We start from the raw sequence: 15532 nt of genomic DNA on the forward strand, positions 1-15532 counted from the left end.
ATATGCTGCCTTTCTATAACATCAAGAAATGGTTTAGATATTCTAGTCTTCTCGGATAGGGACGAGTAAATGGAGGTCCCGTCTCCTGCAGGGTTAGGGGTAGGAGACGTTAACTTCCCACGCACGAGATTACTGTGCGATGGATGTCCTCCCCTGGGGTGGGGTGGGTGGGTTGTTGTCCTGCGTTTCATACATGAGCCTCTGGCTCGGGTAATATGGGTAGCCATGCCCCACGTAAAGACATTAAACTTTGATTACTATTACTATTATTACTTACTATTACTATTACCCTCTAGCAACTCTGACCTGATGTGCAATTATTAATAATCAATCATTAACCTTAAATTACTGTTAAAATTCTTGTATAGGACCCCAGTGTATAGCTCCAGGATTTCCCATAGAGGACGAGAAAATTTTGATGCCTGGAATGATTCTATCTGACGGTAAGAGTCACATAAATGCCGATTGTTAATGTTAAAGTTATATGGAGGCCTTAATATAAATAACTGTGAAAACAAGCCCAAGAGAATTTAGGCTTCGATGCGATTCAAATGCATACCTCCAAGACATTAGTTGGGCGCTATTACTATAAAGGCTGAGCATTGAAGCCAGAATTTGTAAGCATTAGCATTTTAAGTAGTGCATAGATAATGAGAGTTTGAGTTTTTAGACATTTTACTGTCTCTGATATAAAGAAAAAAACAAAACAGAACAAAGCAAAACAGTCCTTTTGGACCGATAAAAGTAAAACAGCCCAGGTGCGATGATATGTACTATTGAATTATTAGGAGGACAGAACGGGACATAATCGGCCTAAGGTCATAACGTGTGAACCGAGCACAGGAAACTATTAATTCATCACCGAGAGCCAATTATTTTCCCGTCTGGCCACTCCATATTCAGTAAACAAGCATGTAATCATTTGATCGATGCTCTTCCTTCTCCACCTTTCCTCTTTCAGCTCCCATCCCACTGGACCGAAACTGTTTTCCATCCTTACCCGCCCTAACTCACAAAGCCCTCATAGGGAGACTTAATTGACAAAATATTTTTTGATAAAACTGCACACGGAGCTGGACGGGTCGATAACATCTATTATAATCCAAGAAATATTTTCGCTCGCGTGAGACTGGTTTAAACGCGTGCCGTGACGAATATGCTTCCTTTAGAAGTTTGCGGTTGGAAGGGCGATTAAATGTTTCTATAGAAGATGAGTCAAATCTGTTTGTTGATAAAATCCCACGTAAAAGTGAACATCTATTACAAACAGTAAGCTGCTTGCAAACATTTTGCTCCGAGCTTTTGAAAAGATAACGGAAACGATTTTGTCCAAGGGTACTATCTGTTCCTCGAAGGGGACTGTTCTCTGTGAACACGGATCTCAGAAAACTTTTTCGAGCCTTGTGAACTCTCCGGACACATCCATGCATATTTACGCGTGAATTGGAGTTACGTTTTCTGTTCTATTATTCTAGTTATTACTAATTATTTAAGACTGAAAGTGTGAGCGACAAAAGTAGAAAATGGCACCCTAAATTAATTGCGTTGGAAAATAATTAAAGAGTAGGATAATTCTTAAAAAGAATCGTCTATGTGAAAGCAAAATTACTTTCGAAATACGTTGCGTTGAATTCTTTATACCGGGGCCGTAATGAGGTATGTCGGATCAGGGATCAAAAGGCTCAGAAGTCTGGGATCAGGGATCCAAGGCTAGTGATGAGGGATCAGAGGAAAAATCCAGGATCGATACCACTTTGGGCATGTCGAAAGAGGAACTTAAATCCTGAGATCACGTAAAGGTTGATTTTTGAACTGGCTGTACAGCATAATGAAGTTCTAAAGAACTGGATTGACCAGAATCTAACTATTGTGCTAAATATAAAATACTCATCAATGGTCGGATTGCGCATGACACATACGCAAGGTTGGGTTTTCACTCAAATACGCAACACATACCAGAAGTTTCTCAAGTATCATCACATCTCTCATCGGTTGAAATTACTGGTGATTTCGCTTTGCGTCAATATCGCGTCATCTGTGCAGTCTTCTGCCTTCTTCTCTTTTCGCATTGTAGCATTACCTCTGCCCACGGATAAAACTTTGAAAAAGAATGATAAGCTGGTACGTGAAATTCATTTCAACATTCATAGTTAGTCAGTGTCAACTTCGCTTTGCTGGACAACCATGACTTATCAATGCGATGTTGTTTAACCTATTTTCCTGACTTCCTTCAGCAACAGGCTCTGAAGCAGGTCACGTTCCCACTCTCGATCGTCCGAGTCAAGTGGTCAGTCCCAGAGACAAACAGAAAGGCGTATTTCAGTACAAACTGACTAATCATGCACAACAGCTGGACATTTGTTCATATTAGTGAGATGCTGTGGCGGGCAATTCAAGCACGAAAGTGAAACCACCACGATTAGAAAGAAAAGGGCTGAATTCGGCGAAGTTAAGGGAAGGAGACAAAATCAACCACAAAAACAGATCCTGAAACTTCAGGTCACAATGGAAGAACAAGAAGTTGACTTACGTTAGCAGCAGGTAGTCTAGGAGAGGGAGAAACATAAAGGCAAAGATTTGTGAGACCCAACCGATCGGTTAGAAAAGAAGGCAAATTTCGAACATATAGTAAGTGCATTACAAAGTTATTTCATATTCTTTATTTGGCTAAGCGATTGATGCATATGTTTAAAAACTGCGTTCACCACTTTTCCGCATAACGGTAAAGAAACTTTCCTAATACCGTTACTATGGTTACTGCCTCACGTATCAAGCATATTTTCTTACCGAAAACAAACAACTGTATTAAAAATTGCTGCCAATGACATCGGAAATGATTCTTAACAGTAAAAAGTGCAAAGAAATGCGCATTAGTTTTTTGCAGTATTGGCCGTTTCCGCCAGCCCCTCTACTTTTTGGTAATTCTCTGATAGAAAAGGTTTCCTGTTACAAGCTGTTAGGGGTTCACTTATCGGAAAACTTAAAATGGAGCGAACTTGTCTTTCATATTATAAAGAAAGGGAACAAGCGGTTATATGTAATACGTGCTCTTAAGAAGTGCTGATTAACTGATAGGCAGCTTATTCTGGTCTACTGTAACATCATCAGATCTGTTTTAGAGTATGCTAGCCCCGCTTGGGCTGGCCTCACGCAATGCGTGATCACATTGAATCGGTACAAAAGAGGGCACTAAAAATAATCTTTCCGTCTTTGAGTTATGAGGACGCGCTTAAGAAATTCGACTTAATTTTTCTGCGCCAGAGGAGGGAGGATGCGTGCATAACATTCCTCAAGCGAAGTCACTCTTCTTCTGACCTACTACGAAAGTTAGTGCCGCGTTGTGCATTCACAAGACCATATGCCCTTAGGACGGGAGAAACTGTGTCTGTACCTGCCTCTCCAAGATCTAATAGATTCGTAATTTTTGCATCATCAAATAACAGAACCACGTTTAAAATACCGAATTACGATTCGTCTTAATACCCATAGTATTTAATATTTCGATAGTATTCAATATTTACATAGTATTCAATGTTTACATGTAATTAATATCTATAATAGTTATATTTAGGTGTAACGTAGAAGTATTTGTAATTAATGACCCGCCTTGTAATTCAGTGTATGCTGCAAAAAGGTTGAATAAACGATTATTATTATTATTGTTATTATTATTATTATTATTATTATGTTATGAGGAATTTTCTTCAGGGGCTGTCTCAGTTGCGTGATGATAGCGTGAAGTGTAACAAGAGTTCGCTCCTGCGGCTTCCGCTATTTCATGTTTTTTCATATTATTAAAAAGTCCATTTTTGTGTCTCCATTAACGAAATCTCATTCTTGTGTGTCTTCATTTAATGCTATTCACACGTATCTTTTTGGAACTATATTTAGTCGAAGATCATGGTATCCAGAGCTCATGGTGGAGACAGATGCAGATGTGAAGACAACCAAGAAAATTTTACTTAAAAATAAAGGCTGATAGTTTCGAAAGAAACTGTTTGGGGCTGCGTCGGTGGGAGTAACGAAATAATTTGGATATATCAACTAAGTTGAAATGGTAAATTGGCCACCGTAACGATTACAAAAGCTGACGTTTCGAGCGTTAGCCCTTCGTCGGAGCGAATGGCGACGAAAGAATGGCTAACGCTCGAAACGTCAGCTTTTGTAATCATTACGGTGGCCAATTTACCATTTCAACTTTGTTGATATATCCAAATTATTTCGTTACTCCCACCGACGCAGCCCCAAACAGTTTCTTTCGAAACTATCAGCCTTAAAACATAGGGTCGATTGCTTCGCAATCAATGATTCCATTTGGTATATACTATAGAAGTAAAGAGCACTTTTCCCGGTCGAAAATTGGCTGGTTGGAATTCAGTTATGAGAAGTAAATGATCATTCACCGAGCATTTATTTCCTTAGAACCCGGATATTATGAAGATGGCCACTTTGGAGTCCGACTTGAAACAGCTGTGCTTGTGAAAGTTGCCAAAACAAAGGTCAGAAACCATTTCCTTTCCTTGAAAATTTTGGCATAAAAAAATCTAATATAGCTTAAGGCTGGATAAAGGTAGAAAGGAAAACGCAAGTAGAAAAGATTGGCTTGCTTGTCTCGTTGTGTTTGTAGCTTCCCTAAAACAATGGATCTTCACAGGTTTGTACCTTGCAAACTTTTACCACCTTAACTTAGCTTCATTTTTATTCATTGGTCAAGTTGCAGGAACGTGTGCAATACAGAGTTGGTAGACATCCGCGCTTTCCTTTCCTCTAAATACCTTTGTCATGGCCTTATAGGTGACCGTGTGGTCTCGCCTAAATCTCAATGTATCCCACCAGGGGTGCATTTCTGTCAGTGCTTCCCTGGACCGATCGAAAAACACCGTAACCGTTGAGACTCATTGAAAACAAACCTACCTGTTCCTCCCCCCCTCCACCTCGGGAACCAGACATCTAACCTCTAGCTGACTTCCGAGAGACTAGATAAGCTCAAAGATAAAATATCACAAATAAAAAGCTTTCCTTTTGCACTTACAGGAGGGTACTATGCCTTTTCGAAAAATAAATCTTTTGAAAATTTAGAAGTTGTAAGTATGTTTAAACGATATATTTTGATCGATCAGAGTGCGGGTAATCTTATAGAAATTTGAAATTGGTTGTCAGTTGTTATAACTTTCTTCTTTCAGCGTAGTATTAAGATGTATATTTCATCTTTTATTTTGAACAGTACCATTTCGATGGAGTGGACTATCTTGAGTTCGAACCCGTAACATTTGTAAGTACTCCGCTCTGTAGCCAACTGAGCAAAATTCATAACTGTTGAAGTCACGTTTTTCCACTAATTCTTTCCACATTAATTTTTTTCTCTCGTTCTTTCTTGTTTTTCGTCACTTTTTCAATTGTGAGTAGTCTATTTTGCAAATATGCCCGAAGTTAATTGTAGCGCCTTCGTTGCAAATACGAGTCTGATTATTTTAAGTACCATCAATTAACGTCACATGTTTACTACGTCTATTTATTGGTTTGTGAAACCACCTATTTTAGTGCGCCGCTCCTTAATGCCTTGTAAACTGGTTCGACACGCTAGAACTATAATTCGTGAACATTTGATGTCAGTTTGTCCTCGAAACGCCGAAAAAATTATTAGTTATAGCTATGTTCATTTACGCCTTTTTATCATATGTTACACCCGCAAAACATAAAACAGACCACCTCTCATAAGTGGAGGGAAGGAGAGTGAATAGGGGTACGCAAATCCTCCGATCAACAAAATTTTTGAGTGAAGCCATCGATCTTCTCAAAAATTGATAAAACCCGAATCAACAGGGATTTGTGAAAAAAAGGATGACCTGGGTTGTGTAGTTGTGGGAAGCGAGAGCCATCGAGTTTGGATTCGAGTTCGCGTTCGAAATGGGAATTGGGGTTTAATTTGACTTTCATATATTCTTAGCAGATTTTAATATTGTTAAAAGGCTGATAGTTTCAAACGAAATAATTTGGATATATCAACAAAGTTGAAATGGTAAATTGGCCTCCGTAACGATTAAAAAGCTGACGTTTCGAGCGTTAGCACTTGGTCGGAGCGAATAGAGGAATTGTGGGTTGTGTGTGCTTTTAAAGGCAGAAAATGGAGCTACGTTATTGGTGGGAACATGGCAACGAGTGGAACACAAAGAAATTAGTGGAATGAAAGCGTTCGTTGATCCCTGTGGGATTTAGACTGCCGGTTTGAAAGATAAGCTTTTGTTCAAGAGTTTTACGGCTTTCCGTGCTACCTAAGTGTAAGGAAAGACCGCAGATTGCCATATGTTGCTTAGAATGAGTAGGTAAATTAAAATGTCTAGCGACTGGTTTCAATGTGTCCTTGTCATTCCTTTTCACGTCTCGAAGGTGTTCTCGGAATTTTTCACCTAGTCTTCTGCCTGTTTCTCCGATGTATATCTTTTTGCAATAGGTGCAAGTTATGCAATAGATTACATTGGCTGAGGTGCACGTGAAGTGATCGGTGATCTTAATGGATCGTTTGGGTCCCGATACTTTATCAGTGTTGTGAATGAAAGGACACATTTTGCATCGTGCACGAGCGCATTTAAAAGTGCCTGGTTGGTCATTAGTCTGAAAAGAACTTCTGACCAAAAAATTGCCTATGTTTTTGTCGCGTTTGAATGAAATGAGCGGAGGCTGTGAAAAGATAGTGCTTGTCTCTGGATCGTTTTGAATTAATAGTTTTTAAGAATGATAGATTTAACTGAGTGGTTGTGAGGGTGAAACGTGAGAGTGAATGGAATGCAGTCGGAATCTTCCTTTTGCGACAAACTTCTTTTCACCATGGATATTACGTCTCTTTACACTGTCATTCCTAATGGCGAAGGTCTTCTGGCCCTTAAACATTTTTTTGATCAACGTACTGTTAAGGAACCTAAATCTGAAACACTACTACGCTTAGCCGAATTAGTGCTCACACTCAATTGTTTTTCATTCGGGGACAACTTTTTCAAACAAGCCAATGGTGTAGCCATTGATCACCGATCACTTCACGTGCACCTCCGCCAATGTAATCTATTGCATAACTTGCACTTATTGCAAAAAGATATACATCGGCGAAACAGGCAGAAGACTAGGTGACCGATTCCGAGAACACCTTCGCGACGTGGAGAGGAATGACAAGGACACATCGAAATCAGTCGCTAGACATTTTAATTTACCCAATCATTCTAAGTAACATACGGAAATCTGCGGTCTGTCCTTACACTTAAGTAGCACGGAGAGCCGCAAAACTCTTGACAAAACATCTTTCAAACCGGCAGTCTAAATCCCACAGGTATCAACTAACGCTTTTCATTCCACTAATTTATTCGTGTTTTTCTCGTTGCGATGTTCCCACCAATCACGTTGCTCCATTTTCTGCCTTTAAAAGCACTCACAACCCATAATTCCTCTATTCGCTCTGACGAAGGGTTAACGCTCGAAACGTCAGCTTTTATAACCGTAACGGTGGCCAATTTACCATTTCAACTTTGTTGATATATTCAAGTTATTTCGTTACCCCCACCGACGCAGCGCCAAACAGTTTCTTTAGAAACTATCAGCCTTTTAACAATATCAAAATCTGCTAAGAATATATGAAAGTCATATATTGTTGTCATACGTGAATAGTAAAATCTAATTGAAGTTCAAATCGATGTCCGACTCGAAGTCTAATCCAAAGTCGATTATACGCCTAGTTTCTGCAGTTTTCTTTAGTGAGGTTGTGATTAATCGCCAAAAGTAATCATTAAAGAAATCTTTTAATAACCAATGTTCATGTCAGAAAAAAATTCGACACATTTAGACGAGAAAAATATAGTCGATCCTGATCGTTCAAAACATATGGTTGCTGCTCCTACCAAGAAATTGGTTCATCTTCTGTGAAGTTGCACTTCTTCCCACTTTCCCTTCTTTGCCCGCACTTTAGTCATACCCTACAACGTCCTCTTCGAATCGCTCCCGATTACTAGCTCTGTCAACAACCTCTTTATTCTCTCTTGTTTCACCTTCAGAAGAAACTCTCACTCTGTTAAATCAATTCTGGCGATGTTCCATGTGAGGCAATGGTTTTTTTCTGGGTGGATTTTCTCTGTCTACTGGCATATCCATATGTTGATGCGTAATTGTACATTTCTGCCACAGGTTTGTTTTAGAGTGGTGTACTTGGCCGATCAAAATTTCTATAGTAACAAAGCGGAACTATGACTTCTTTTCAACGGCCATTGAGAGTAATCTACACGAGCACATATTTCTAACACTGTTTTTCATCTCTTTTAATTCGCACAGTTACCGTTTCAAAGAAACCTTATCGACGTGTCGTTGTTGAGCAAGTCGCAGGTAACTGTCAAAGATAGGAATTTTCCGGACTAAATTAATGACCATTGTCTTGTTCCAGTAAACCAGTTGGGCCCCTTTTAAGTTGTTTTTGACGAGGTTTATTAGTGGGATTTCTTGTTCTGTTACAGGTCGACTGGTTGAATGAGTATCATGAAAGGACAAGAGAGGTTATAGGAGGGGAGCTCCGAAGACGGAAAAGGGAAATGGCTTTGAAGTGGCTCATGAAGGAAACGGAGCCTTTGAAGTATTTCTCATAGTGTTACTTAGAACCGGTGTATATGTGGTTTCTACAATATAACGATACACCCAAACATCACTTTTGTTTTTAATTTTGTTTGTTTGCTTATTTTTGATGCGAATGATCAAAGATGAAAATGGGTAGACAACGTAATTCTCAGTCACTACAAGTTTTCAGGTGATTGACGCAGATAAAGAAACATCTTACTTACTAAAACAAAGCTTTACGGGAATTTTTATCTGTTTTTATCAAAAAGACCTCGAAACTTGTACTTGTGCGTTTGCACCAAGGTACGGGCTCTTCATTTAAGTAAACGTAAACTTGACATAGGGGACAAGGTTGATGGCTCTGTCTTGGACAATCCGGAATCAACAGGCGATGTCATCTTCAATTGCAAATGATAATTATCATTGAAAACAAAGAGCGTAAGAAAAGAAGAGAAAAGAAAAGAAGAGAAAAGAAAAATCGTTCTGAAGCAGTCACTGGACTTTTTTTTTTATCACGAGTCCAGCCGCTTATTTGCTTGTGGCACTATTTATGAAACTGTTAGTGTTTACATAAAGATTTGCATGTGAGAACACAACATCCCGAGCATGTTTTTAAAGACACCTGGTGAATCTCTTCCAACGGCTCAACAAGTCAACCACGGTAGCCGAGTTAATTTTGTGTTCACCAAAATTTGTCATCTACACTTCTACGTTCAATCAATAAAGTTGCAGTGTAAAGTTATTTTCCCTTCCTCAATTGACTCGACTCCGGTGAAGATTCAAATGAAAGTTTGTTCGACATCTACGCATGCTTTGCAAGTATTTAGTAGAAATAACAACACCAGGAGTTACTTTTTATCACCATTAGAAAGCAGGGAAGCTCCCTAAATGTATTACTCGTGCACTGATTAGCAAATAGGGCACCAAATATAAAATAAAATAAAATAAAATAAAAAGCAAATCCGCCAATGGTATTTCTGCAAAGAAGTTGGACATGGCAAGCTTATCTATAATGTATGCGCCATGATGGCTGCACGACTGTTAAACTCGCTATTCTTTTTTGTTTTATTTATCAATATTTGCTGCCTTCTTTTACTAAATGGATTAGAATTCAAAGGACCTAACGGTGTTTGCCAAAGGAAGGTATGGTCTTGGAGTGATTTATATTATTTCGAGCGGAATTCTAGCTGTTTTTGCTGCACTATACTTCGACCAACTATCAAGCATGTGGAAATCCATTCAAACCATGGACGTAATTTAACCGTTTGAAAGACAACCAAACGTGGAGCCACCGTCCTTATTTTGCCTAACAAACTGGTTAAGACGGATCTCACTATACATATGGATGTAAAAGCTAATCCAGGACCAGAAATCCACAGAAATAGAGATTCTTCCGCTCAACCTACAGTATTGCATAATAGTCCACTTTACAGTTGTGTGCTTGGTTGCCAAGCCTTTGAACGGGAGTAAAATGGTCTATTCATCGCACACTCACTCAAGGAAACAGCTATTGAATATTAAAGCCAAATACTCCATCTCCAACGATTTATACCTGATTTTGAAGGATAATGGAATATTAAAGACAAGAGGAATACATGCAGGAATATCTAAACGGCATGTTCATTAAATCTCATAGGCTTCTCGACCTTTTCCCCAGTGTCGATAAAGAGATTTAAGTTTTTATACTTAGAAGATGCAGAAGTAAAGTCAATGTCACAAACAGGGGCGTAGCTGATTTCTCTAGTGGGTGGCACAATCCAGTGGGCTTTTTCTTGTGTTACTGTCCTTGTCTCTCTGTGGCGAACGTAGCATTCAATGGCGAACAGCGATGCTCCAACATGACTGCATGTTTCACCAATGCCAGACATGCAATTACAGTGTGCTGATTCAATAGTACCAGAATCAAGTGCAATGATCCAGGACGTGAGAGAGGTATCTCTTACACGCTGTAAATGCATAACCTACAACAAACAATAAATAAATATCAGAAGAAAAAAAAGGAAAAAGAAAGCTTAAACAGCCAAAACTAACGTTTAAGGTGTTTGTTAAAGTTTTAGCAACTTAAACTGTGAAAAGAAAACATGAAATTAGTACTACATGGTCAATGCAGTACATGAGAGATAGTCGAATAGTCCATTTTCCAGTTGTGTGCTTGGTTGCCAAGCCTTTGAATGGGAGTGATGCTAGAGATGACCTCGTTATGATACAAACCTTGCTGCCTTTCAAATGTAAATCACTTTGTTATCATGCTAACTAGATACAGGTCTCTATCAAAACAAGGTCATCTTTAGCCTCACTCTGAATCAAAGGCTTGGCAACTAAGTACACAACTGTAAAATGGCCTATTAACATTGAAAAATTACTAAACTTACCCTTCCAGATATAACTGTCAGCTTCTTATCTTTAAATTTTTTCACTTTTATCTCCTTTATCCATCCGGAGACGAACTGGTTGTAGGCTTCAAGGCTTTTATACGCCTTGAATTGCTCCAAAGTATACCTGCTTACGTTTAGAACTAGATAGTTCACGAGGTCCACGGAAGCTATCGGTGGAAAATCGCTAACATTTGACGACCATTCCTTATTTGCGATCTCAAACGGATCAATGTTGTCTATACAAGCTATTGTTGAAAATATTTCTCTTTATCGAGCGGATCGAGCGTTGAAAAGTAAGTTTTTTTCGCAGACATGGTCAGAATCGCTTGTCAACGTTGGAAGACCTGACCTTACTTCAGTCAGCGCCATGTCACGGAGCAAAACTGTTTGCTCCGCTATCCTCCTGTTATCTCTGTACTTTATAACCTCCTCGGGCTCTGAAAGAACTAATCTACTCGCCTATGGGCCTGACTTAGAGGTAACTTGGTCTGCTTTTCGTCATGCACTCCTTACAGCCTGTGCCGATGGAAAGACACCAAGGACGGAATTGACCAGGACAGGATTCTTTCAGCGACGGTTATCGTACAATTCGAGCAGCTTGGCTTCCTTTAATCCCGAAATTCTTCGGATAGTCCGTAGTGGGGATGTCCATCCGCACCCTGGCCCTGCTACGAGAGTTAAGTGCCCAACATGTACAAGAATGTTCTGCATGCAACTCCAGCTTTCATATAGAATGTAGCGGCCTGTCCGTCCCGATCTAAAGACAGATCTTAGCGGGGTTAATCAGTGATTGGAAATGTTCAAACTGTAGTAACTCAATTCAAGCGGTTTTCGACTTCTCTGATTCCTAATTTGAAGAAAATATATCCTTCCAAGATGGCGAATATGCAAATCAGTGTTACGTACCACAAAATCTGCAAACTACATGTGTCTCAACTGATACGGAAATTCAACGAAGCGAAACGGCTAGCGTGACTCATAACCTACAACGGGAACTTGGGGATATTAATCTGAAAATTGGTCACCTAAATGTTAATGGCCTGACGAGCAAATTTCGTGAAATTCAACTAATTCTAAGTGATATTAACTTCGACATCCTTGGCATTACTGAAACTCACTTGAGTGAGGACGTCTCAAATGAGTGGATATCAATTAACAACTACAACCTGGCAAGGAAGGATCGTGACAGGCATGGTGGTGGTGTGCTTATCTACTACAAAGAATGCCTTACAATTAACCCTGTGCACAAATGGGATGCTCATAACATTGAGGCTATTTGGTTAAATGTCACAATGCGATCGCAATCCTTTCTCATTGGCTGTTTATACAAACCACCTCACGATACTGTGTTCTTAGATACATTTAGGGAATTGCTCACTGGCATCTGGCTGAAGAGAAAAAATATTGTTCTTATTGGTGATTTTAATTGTGACTTGATGCCTAATTCAAGTAACATTAATGGTAGACGACTAAAACATATCATGTAAAGTTTTGATGTTAAATATGTCATTAGTGGTCCAACCCGAGTTACAGACCACTCTGAATCGCTACTGGACCTTATCATCACCAGCCAGCCATCTAAAGTGGACAAGTCCTCATCTATCGATGTTGGTATCTCTGATCACCATTTGGTGTATGCTGTTTTAAGACTAGTCAGAAATAAAGGGAAACCAAAGGTAATCTTAACGAAGAACTATAAGGTGGTGGACACTGACCAGTTGAAAGTTGAATTTGACCAAGCTCCTTGGCACGTAGCTAGTATATTTGATGACATTGACGACAGTTTGTATACCTGGAACTACCTATATAACAATGTTTTGAATCGAAATCTCCCGGTTAGAGAAGTTAAAGTGAAGGATAAATCCCTACCTTGGATAAACTCATCAATCAGGAAGCAAATGAACCTTAGATACAAATTATTGAAAAATGCCAAGGCGTCAGGAGGAGATCAAGTAAAGTGGTTACAATACAGAAATAAGAGAAATGAAGTTAAAAGGAATGCTGAGTCCAGCTATTGGCATAGCAAGTTCAACGAGTCAAAGAACCCAAAAGACTTTTGGAAACTAACTAATCAGGTCCTTAGAAAACATAAAGCCAAGCCGATTGGACCAATTATAGACGAAAACAATGATGTAATCATTACAGATAACTTTTCAAAAGCCGAATACATCAATGACTTTTTTATTAACATCTGTGAAGATCTCACTAATAACCTGGAGCCTTTGGATTGCTCACTGCTAATGAAGTTCATTTACCGTGTTACACCTACTACATCCTCTATTAACCTAAATTGGGATGAGGTCAAGAGTAAAGTCAACAAGGCTGCTAACCCGCGGAAAGCATCAGGCCCTGACCTTGTTTTGGCCAAGGACCTCAAGTTGCTTGGTGACCCAGTCGTTCATAGTCTGCTACCTCTATTTAAGAAAAGCTTTGATGATGCCACATTTCCAACAGACTGGAAGTTATCTCGAGTCAATCCTATCTTCAAAAAAGGTAGATCAACCGATGTCAACAGTTTTAGACCTATCTCACTCCTGAACATCCCAGGGAAGATTTTGGAAGATATAGTTAGTACCTCTCTTGACCTTCACATCAAATCTCTCGGCCTGTTAAGCGATAATCAGTGGGGCTTTCGTGAAAACTATTCAACAGAAGGTCTGCTACTCCATCTCACCGAAACACGGAAAGAAGCCCTGGATAATGGCCTCAGAGTTGGCATCGTATTCCTTGATTTTCGCAAGGCGTTTGACTCGGTTAACCACACTATCCTCCAAGAAAAGCTAAAGGCAATGGGTATTGCGGGTAGCTTCCTGTCCTGGTTTTGCAGCTACCTTAGTAATCGTCGTCAATTTGTACAACTATCTGGGACCAAGTCGAATCGCAGACTTATCAAGTATGGAGTTCCTCAAGGATCCATTTTAAGTCCAAAGCTTTTTTCTGTCTATGTGAATGACTTTCCTGATGCCATCTCCGATGGTGAGTTATTTATGTTCGCAGATGACACCACCATCTTTACTATTGGCAAGGATGTTGAGAGTATAATAGTAATTTTACAATCTATCCTGAAGCAAGTCCTTTCGTGGTGTACCTCAAACAGACTGACAACTCATGAGATTAAATCGGAGGCATTACTGCTCTCAAAGCGTGCCTTCATTGGACCACTGCCACAATTGAAGAGTGGCCAAAACTTCCTAAAATTTACGGGTTTTCCTGTTTGATAGTGGTTGTATTATATCATCCTCCGGGAGCAAATGACAATTTTATACGTGAGCATTTGCTCAACTCTCTGGCCGCGGCGGAGTCAATTTACCCCAACTGTGCGTTTATTATAGCCGGCGATTTCAATCGGCTTGACGTCACACGGCTTAAAAGTCACTTTCAACTAAAACAAATTTTGAAAAAACCAACGAGAAAGGATACCATCCTGGACTTAGTACGAACTAATTTGCAAGATCACTACGATAAACCACAAACATGTCCACCCATTTGTCTATCTGACCACAATACTATATCTGTCTCAGCTTTGGCGAGAAAATCAAGCTCTGCTCCCGACAAATTCATTCTCAAGCGTAATCTACGACCCAGCCGAAAAGCGGAGATGGGAAGATATCTATCCTCTTTAGATTGGCCCTTGTTATTCGGCTCCCTTGATTCTTTCCACATTAATTTTTTTTCTCGTTCTTTCTTGTTTTTCGTCACTTTTTCAATTGTGAGTAGTCTATTTTGCAAATATGCCCGAAGTTAATTGTAGCGCCTTCGTTGCAAATACGAGTCTGATTATTTAAGTACCATCAATTAACGTCACATGTTTACTACGTCTATTATTGGTTTGTGAAACCACCCATTTTAGTGCGCCGCTCCTTAATGCCCTGTAAACTGGTTCGACACGCTAGAACTATAATTCGTGAACATTTGATGTCAGTTTGTCCTCGAAACGCAAAAAGTGAGCAAAGTTCGATTTAATACACGTGATCCTCCCTGGATGATACAACACTTGAAAGTTTTGATTCAGAAAAGGCAACAGGCTTTCCACAAAAAAGGTGCAGATTCAGTTCAATTCAAATTTTATAGGAATCTGGTTAACCGAGAGAGAAAGCTTTGTAGATCAAAGTTTTACGAGTCACGTGTGGCGCTTATGAAGAAGGAAGACCCCAAAGCTTGGTGGAAAGAGATGAAACGTTTAAGCGATGGAAAAATGTTCTCAAGCGATCTCATCAATCATATAAACGTTAAGGAAGTTGAGAACTTACCCACACATGAATTGGCGAACTCCATAAATAAAGCATTCCTCGATACGAACTCCATAAATAAAGCATTCCTCGGGCACAATAGACGATACTCTTGAAGAGTATCGTCTATTGTGCCCCATTACTCCTTTGGCACTAGGAAAAAATCTCCCGGAGTTCCTAGAAGTATCCGAAGAACGTGTTTGGAAAACACTATCAAAACTTAATCCATTTAAATCATGTGGTCCTGAAAGGATTCCTAATTGGTTTCTGCGCGGATACGCCGATCTTATTACTTTTCCTGTATGAAACATTCTCAACGCATCGTTTAAAGAGCAACGCCTA

The 15532-nt window shown here is 39.6% G+C and overlaps 2 protein-coding genes across 7 annotated transcripts in view; both read left to right on the top strand.

Annotated features, from left to right (window-relative positions):
* Window positions 1–9328, top strand: part of LOC111332904 (xaa-Pro aminopeptidase 1) — a 45212-nt gene extending 35884 nt beyond the window's left edge. For 3 of the 6 annotated variants that reach the window (XM_088730341.1, XM_088730342.1, XM_088730344.1), the window contains 5 exons: window positions 369–443; window positions 4423–4499; window positions 5225–5272; window positions 8311–8361; window positions 8490–9328. In XM_088730341.1, coding sequence (XP_088586467.1) covers window positions 369–443; window positions 4423–4499; window positions 5225–5272; window positions 8311–8361; window positions 8490–8618 — 380 coding nt within the window. In that variant the 3' untranslated portion in view covers window positions 8619–9328. Of the gene's footprint in view, window positions 1–368; window positions 444–961; window positions 2048–2074; window positions 2122–2234; window positions 2629–4422; window positions 4500–5224; window positions 5276–8036; window positions 8167–8310; window positions 8362–8489 lie in introns of those variants that run through there. The other 3 variants (XR_015990634.1, XR_015990635.1, XM_088730343.1) reach the window with 3 other exon arrangements.
* A 2000-nt stretch (window positions 9329–11328) lies between these two features.
* Window positions 11329–14179, top strand: LOC148725165 (uncharacterized). Its single transcript, XM_088731454.1, has 3 exons — window positions 11329–11653; window positions 11838–12240; window positions 12475–14179. The coding sequence occupies exons 1-3, from the start codon at window positions 11329–11331 to the stop codon at window positions 14177–14179; spliced, it is 2433 nt and encodes an 810-aa protein (XP_088587580.1).
* The last annotated feature ends 1353 nt before the right edge of the window (window positions 14180–15532 follow it).

This window comes from Stylophora pistillata, chromosome 8, assembly GCF_964205215.1.
Source record: "Stylophora pistillata chromosome 8, jaStyPist1.2, whole genome shotgun sequence".
Classification (NCBI taxonomy): domain Eukaryota; kingdom Metazoa; phylum Cnidaria; class Anthozoa; order Scleractinia; family Pocilloporidae; genus Stylophora; species Stylophora pistillata.